Genomic DNA, 7,450 nt, shown 5'->3' on the forward strand with positions numbered 1-7,450 from the left:
CTCTTTGTGATGATCTTCACTGAACTGCACAGTTAAACTCACATTTATGCAGACTTTGCAAAAGAAACATTAACACTCCACTAACCTCAGACTCTGTTCATAAGAATCTCTGAGTGTGTTGTAACTGTTTTCCTTCTCCAGATGAGGAAACTCATGCAGAGGTTTATAGGTCCTTTAATGTTCTACAAGGAGTTCTGTTTCATCAAGACAGCTTTTATTTACCCCCAGATTGTTTTAAGGATTTTGTCTTTTACAACATGGCAACACACTTCTCTTCTACTCACAGCTATTAAAATATGACAAAAGAGCAGAAACTCTTCTGTGAATCAAAACTGAATAAAACTGAATAAAAGCTTAAAAAGAAATTCACTGACTCAAACTTTATATAGCACTTTTCATTTTTATTACTAAATCTCAAGCATTAATAAGATACCAGAATAAACATTACATTTAAATGAAAGACTAAATAAATGAAATAATTATGTTAAAGATTAAATAATTTAAAGTAAAAAGACCCAAAAGGAGCCTAAAGAAAAGTGTTTAAATCTAGATTTAAAAACATTTACAGAGCTTTTATTCGTAATATTGTCTGTATCATATTCCAAAGTTTAGGAGTTATATATAAAAGACAAACAGAAATATATAAAATAGTTTTTATTGAAAAATTCAACTGAGCAATAAATGGAAATAAAATTAAATAAAAACACAAAGTTGAATAAACTAAAATAAGAAACTTTATTCATAGAATGTTTCTAAATTGCTTCGAGCACTGAACTGAAATATAAATCAAAGTTGCTCAGCTACATCATGGAGGATGTGTTCTTTAATTTGTACACTTGTTGATTTTCTGTGTTAAGCATCGACTCTGACTGACTCTAAATCTGCAGACTGAAGCAGATCAGCAGAGTCTGTGAATCAGAGCCAGGACTCATGTAATGTAAACCTGACTTAAAATCAGTGTGTTATACTTTTTATGACAGATTCATTTGTTTGTTTTGTTTTATATGTGTTTTGCTGTTAGTTCACCTCTGAAGTTAGTTTCTGCATTAAACTCTGAAGGTGGTTAATTCAAGCTGACCAAACAAAAGAAAGAAAATAAATATGAACCTGTGTTTTGGTCTGGTAGTTGCATTAGTCATGGTTTTACATACGGCTTTATATTCAACAGGTCCCCTAAACAGTTTGAGGAAATTGATGCCTTAAACATTCAGTTTTAGAACTGATCAGTAAAGAGCACTAAAATACACTGAGTCTGTTTTTCTCTAATTTCTTTTGTCAGCTGAGTTTCTTTAATCTTCAGGTTTGCTTTACAGTGAACAGCTCAGCTTTTTTTCCAGGATCCAGAGCTTCTGCATGTTTGTGTTTTTGAATCTGGCTGTAGGTCTGAGATGGATCATCAGCTGCTTCAGCCAATAGAGACCTGAGAACATGAAGAGATGAACTAGATAAATGTCCTAAACTAAATCTCTTCAAAATCAGTACAGTTGTAATGGCATGATTTACTCACTGGTTCACAGCAGCGTGCTGAACATCCTCCTCTTCTGTGGAGTCTAGAGGAAGTTTAGCAGTGAGGAATGGAGGCTCTTCCTGTGAGTGAGAGGGTCTGAAATAAACACTGGAGTAGTGAATGTCGTCCTGATCATCTTCTCTGTTTGCAGGCTGAAACAGCTGTGCTGAAATGTTATCGTACACAGCAGCAGCGTCTCGCTGAGAGAGAGAGAGAGAGAGAGAGAGAGAGAGAGAGAGAGAGAGAGAGAGAAAACACAGAATAAATAAATAATATGATTATTTGGTCACTCAATCTCTCCTCTCTAACATGCTCACCTGTTCAGTCTCCTCAGCGCTGCTGTGGCCTTTTTTACTCCTACAACCAGCTCAGTTCATACAAGCTGAAAACTTTAAAATTCGTGTAAAATTAAATGCATCTCATTAACAGTTCACATACCACATCCACAGAGCTGCTATAATGAATATTAGAGCCAAAAAGACCACCACTCCCAGAAAGGCCACGACTCCCACTGTGAGCAGCTTTAACAGTGAGCTCTGCTCTGAACCTTCAGCACCTTCACAAATAAACCATCAGCCTCATCATCACTTACAGAGAAGAACAAAGATAAATATGACTGTAATTACAGTGTTTGTTTATGTGCACTGACTGCAAAAGCAATTATCAGGAACAAGGACTAAAAATGTAATTCTTAAAAATGACACATTCAATTGTCACATATGTTCAGTCAGTGCAACAGGAAGCATCTAAACAATCAGTGGTTAGATTACTGCTTCAATATTTACACTCACTTAACATGAGGAGTCAAGCATTCTGTAATTTTATCACATGATTGTCATTTTAATGTTTAAACAAATGAACATAAGAGTAAAGGAAAAACACTTATGGCAGGCAGTACATATCACTGCTGTCACTTGTATCTCCATATTTGTCATTTTTATTTGTTTTTTAAACATAATTTAGAAACGCAAATTGCCCTTTAAATTGTGTGTAAATTTCATAATGAATGGACAAATACAACTAGTCCAAAATTAGTTGGATAAAAGTCTTTTTACCAGGCCTGTCCTAGTCATGACATTTTAGCTGACGATTTATTGCCATTAACTGCAATTACCAATTTGCCTTTTTTTTCTTTGAATGCAACTATTACAGTACAAGTGGCAAAATGAGCTGATGAGCTGTCTTACTTCCTAGCTGAAGATACTTAGTACCTTCCAAATGATGACAAACACAGCTCGAGTTCAAATAAACAAACAATACTCATTACTTAATAGCACCAACACAGAACCAAGTCAGAAGCTAGTACTTTAGTTGTATGGTGGAAAATAACTGCAATCTGCTCAAATAGTTGTGATCAGGTGATTATGTAATAATTGTAATGTTGACTTACACTAAAAGTAAAGTGTGTTTGTGCCTTCTTCTGCAAAGTTACCATTTTGGAGACACATGACAGTAACTCTCTTTCTCTAATGACTATGAAGCTGTAAAGGGATTTATTCCTTAATTACAGTCATGATTCTTGTACTCACCCCAAACCCCATTACTCATGAAATTGTTTTTTTAATGCTTGGCATCACTGTCTGCTACAGGAACTGCCCCATCTGAGACAGGAAAGCACTGCAGTGGGTGGTGAAGACTGCCCAGTCCATCACTGGGTCGAGTTTCCCTCACATGGACTGTTTACACCTCTTCTATATGAGAAGGAGCTATATAGCATCCAGACCATGACGTCCAGATTGATGAACCGTTTATTCTCACAGGAAATTGAACAGCTGCTGAACAGATTTACCTGAAGACCCACGACACCTTCAGATTGAACAGCAGTCTGAAAATGTTACCTTAGCACTATTCTTCACTTTCATCTGTTAAACTACATCTGCTGCACTCAGTCACTTTATATGAGATATCACTCATCACTCGCTTTATGTGTACAGACACTTTAATCTGCACACATTGTCTGTATTTTAGACAATGTTTAAAACTGCTAAGGACTGTCAGTAATTATCAGTGTCCACATAGACTATAGTAATTGCTGCTATCCACTGTTTAATGTTATGTCTATACTGCCCTGTGCTTAATAATGAATTAGTTCTTTGTATAGTTTATTGTGATGTGAAGAGTTTTTTACTTGCATTTGTCATCTGTTTGCTGCTGTTACATGGTAAATGTAGCACTGTGTTAGCGGAACTATGTATGGACCCCCCCCTCCCTCTTTTTAGGGTTTAAGCATGCAATGCATTGAACCCTATTGTTTTTGTCAAGATTTTTCTTCCTATTCCTTTTCTGCCCTGAAACGGAACGCACAGCCCAAACCGTAAGTCCTAGAGACTTGAAACTTGGTCAATAGGTAGTAGTCCCTCCCACTACTCAGGCGCAAGAAATCAGCCCAGTCGGCCACAAGGGGGCGCTACAGCGCAGGTCAACGCGTTTGGGTCTATAACTCCTAAACCAGATTTTTGCCAGACAAGCCATATTTATTTCCAAGTTCCTTGGGTCCAAACAAACAACTTTGCCATTTGGACCATTTAGCTCCGCCCACTTAGATTTTGAGCTAATTTGCATAATATGCTAAACATACTTTTTCGAACTAGTCCTACAATTTTTGCCCAATCCTCAAGTTTTTGGTGTCAAAAAATTCAGAAGAGCCTGAAGGTCAATAATTATCAGAAACATTTTGACTTTTCTAAACAACATGGCTGTCATATGCAAATGAACCCTTCTGGATAAATTCAAAATAATTCAGAATTAATTAAAAATTCTGTAACTCGATAACCCTTCAGCCAAAAAATTTCAAACTTGACAGACACATTTGTGAGGACATTCTGAGGTAGTCTCTGGATGTTTTGCCAATTTTCATCAAATTAGTACCATAAGATTCAGAAGACAATGATCCTCAAGAATTATCAAAAACATTTTGACTGTTCCACTCAGTGTATTGAGGATCAACCAATTAATTACTGCAAACATGGCATTGCTAGCTTGATTTGCTATAACTCAACAGTCATTGGTCAGATCATCTCCAAACTTTACGGATATTTACATATTTAGACTATAATGGTGTAAGCCAGATTGGCCTTTAGGGGGCGCTTTAGCACCCCAAAAGACTTAAAAATCAATTAAAATGCTATTACAATGTTATTACAAGGTCGACATATAAACGATTGGTGCCGTGTGACTCAGGTCACTCACATGAACAACTTTCAATTTACATGTTATGTCAAAAATTGCACTGCTTGTCTTTTATTTTGGCTTATTCATTCAAAGATTTCACTATACAAAGGCTTATTATACAAAGGTCAAAAGGTCATTCTGACCAAAACTTAGTGAACGTCTTTGGATATGGTCCCTGATCAAAAATCATACCATACTGTGGCCTTTTCACTAATTCTGACCCACTTTCACTGAGCTCCTCACACCAATAGGGTCTCTTATAAGTGAATTGGGCCTCATTATGGCCTACAAGAAATCAATGGCTTAAATATAGAACCAATCCACTGTGCAAGTGCAACTTCTTGGATGTTCTACAAAGCAGTGTAGACCAGTACATATGAATGCAAACCTATAATGTGTTTAAAACACCACTGCTTCTTGTTTCTGGCAACTGAAGTCCTTTTGATGAACTGACTTCCTATCAGTTCTATTCACTCTGCCTATGAATAAGACCCATAGTTTGAGGCCTTTTTAGGTCTAATGGGCTAAACGAAAAGCTTGAGGCCTTATTAGGTCTAATGGGCTAAACGAAAAGCTCGAGGCCTTTTTAGGCCTAATGGGCTAAACCAAAAGCTTGAGGCCTTTTTAGGCCTAATGGGTTAAACCTGCAGAAGGGCCCATGCTGCTGTTGCGTGCTTGAACCCGCTCATTGCCGCTTGTGGCTATATTTAGATTTATATCTGTGAAAATTTCATTGGAACTCAGTTAACAGACCCCATTCATTCTAGGCTAAGATGAAATTGAGGCAATTTCTATAGACATTGTTTTCTGCTGGGATGGTTTAAACTCTAGTGCTGAAACAGAACAGATCTGTGTAAAATGTTTTGGAAGAGTTAATACATATCTGTGTGGATCATAATAGTAGCTGATTCCTTTACATTAATTCAGGCCAGAGTATTCTCTAAACATACCATAACAAAGGAAAAGTAGTCTCTTTGTTACATTTTATTTATTTTCATTGTTTTAAAGCGTAATAATGCAATCTTTTCAGTAACACTACCTGAATCTTGCTACATAACACTGGCATGATCACACCATAAACATGTCACAGCAGATGTCTTATGTTGTCAGTTGTCATGAATTCCCCATATAAATGCAGAGTAGCAGGGTTCAGGTAAATGTTTTTTCTTTTAATTTTCAGTTTTAAACGCCGTGATAATGTGAAATTGTGGGCATTTTTTACTGGGTTATCATACTGTTAAAATATCAAACTGTAATAGCCTTAGATGTGAGGAGAAACTCTCATGGTTTCTGACAGAGTGAGATTACAGGCCCTGCTGAAGAAACAGCTTGACCAGCTTAAACTAATTAAACTGCTTGGTCAAGGTCCTAATAGTAGACAGTTGAGCCATCAAGCTTAACGGAACCTATTCTGGTCAGGCAGCTAAGCTGCTCTACCAAAATAACCAACTGTTTGACTAGCATAGTGTATGTTTTCACATAGTCCAGATGGATTTTCAGCTTGTCAACCACCTTGACCATTAAAGACCAGCTTAGACCATCTGAAACCAGCTAGCAGCAAAAGCTGATCTATTGCTGGACTGTTGTGTCAACTACTGCTGCAGTTTCCATAAGAAACACAAAGATGTGTTAAGTTGGCTGGTGATGTCATAACCACAGAGGAAGTGACTGCAGTTTAAAATAGCTGATGTGGTGCTTTATACAAATTAAAATTCACAAACAAGCTCTGATGATAAAGATCTGTAAGCTTTAAATAACAGAACTCAGTATTAAAACTGTTTAAACAAGGTTATGTGGAGATTTGTGCAGTTTAAAACACAGGCACTGGAAGAAAAAATGCAGTTATAATTCAGTTGCTACTACAGCTGTTTTTTCTAAAGCTTGTTTGCAAAAAATCTAGTTCAGAATATTTCAGTCCAATCCTGGAGGGACAGTGTCCTGCAGTTTGGTCATTTTCCTGCCCAAACACTCCCACTAAACCTGCTAATTAAAAAAGGAGTGTTTGAGCAGGAAAACTGAACTGCCCTGCAATTAAATAGTGTTGGTCTAACTGCTGCCTGAATCATTCAACTTTATAAAGTGTTCTAAAACAAACAGGCTGCAGTTAAACAAGCTGTATTAAAGAGTTTCTACCTTTATGATCACACAAATGAATAGAAGTGTAAAAGTTTACCTTTCAGTAATATGAGGATCACTGCTGCTGTGATATTCCCTGATGTTCTGGAGGTCATGACAGCTTCACCCTTCAAAAATACTCAGTTCTTTAAGTTGTAAAAGGATAAAGAATACAGAATAAGGCAAAAAGTTGACTAGAAAAGTATCAAGAAAAAGGAATCCTGATTAGAATAAATTACCAAGCAGAGTCTCTCTCTCAGCTCTGAGAGGTAAGAGACCTGCTCACTACTCTGCTCACTCTTACACGTCCTACACTTATAAGCTGTTATGAGCAGCAGAGACCCGGAAAACATGTTTGTGCATTTTGTATGATGTCACTTCCCTCTTTTAGCTTAAAGTCACATCCTTTTTTTATCCAAGAACACAGACATGTTAAAGTGTGATTAGCATTTCTTAACCAAAAAAGTTATTTTTCTTTTTTCAGCTTACAGCATCTACCCTTACTCAGAGGGTGAAGCTGTGAATAAGGGTAGACGCTGTATGATATCAGGGCTTTATGGAGTTCCTACTGTTTCTTCAGCAGGATCTTCACTGTTCTCACTGTGCATTTTGCTGTTGCTTTGCTTCTTGGGGAACATGAACAACAAGCCACATATA

At 36.9% G+C, this 7,450-nt stretch overlaps 1 protein-coding gene across 2 annotated transcripts; it reads right to left on the reverse strand.

Annotated features, from left to right (window-relative positions):
• Window positions 1–1,028: 1,028 nt before the first annotated feature.
• On the reverse strand, window positions 1,029–7,182 carry LOC118802487. 2 transcript variants are annotated; one of them, XM_036563029.1, is made up of 6 exons: window positions 7,033–7,182; window positions 6,852–6,921; window positions 1,946–2,063; window positions 1,825–1,864; window positions 1,508–1,707; window positions 1,029–1,420 (listed from the first exon to the last, which is right to left on the reverse strand). In XM_036563029.1, the coding sequence occupies exons 1-6, from the start codon at window positions 7,144–7,146 to the stop codon at window positions 1,297–1,299; spliced, it is 666 nt and encodes a 221-aa protein (XP_036418922.1). In that variant the 5' UTR covers window positions 7,147–7,182; the 3' UTR covers window positions 1,029–1,296. The 2 variants fall into 2 exon arrangements, 1 of the variants encoding a protein (XP_036418922.1); XR_005006688.1 differs by lacking the exon at window positions 1,946–2,063 and having other exon boundaries at window positions 6,852–7,182.
• Between the last annotated feature and the right edge of the window lie 268 nt (window positions 7,183–7,450).

Source organism: Colossoma macropomum, unplaced genomic scaffold (assembly GCF_904425465.1).
Source record: "Colossoma macropomum unplaced genomic scaffold, Colossoma_macropomum, whole genome shotgun sequence".
NCBI lineage: Eukaryota > Metazoa > Chordata > Actinopteri > Characiformes > Serrasalmidae > Colossoma > Colossoma macropomum.

Bases quoted from the DNA above. Each gene is read 5' to 3' on its own strand.
- LOC118802487 (XM_036563029.1), bottom strand. From the start codon at position 7,146: ATGTTTTCCGGGTCTCTGCTGCTCATAACAGCTTATAAGTGTAGGACG. The intron at 6,922-7,032 runs GTAATTTATTCT...GTATTTTTGAAG, and splicing joins TGAGAGAGAGACTCTGCTTG to GGTGAAGCTGTCATGACCTC. The intron at 2,064-6,851 runs GTAAACTTTTAC...TTATTTGTGAAG, and splicing joins GATCCTCATATTACTGAAAG to GTGCTGAAGGTTCAGAGCAG.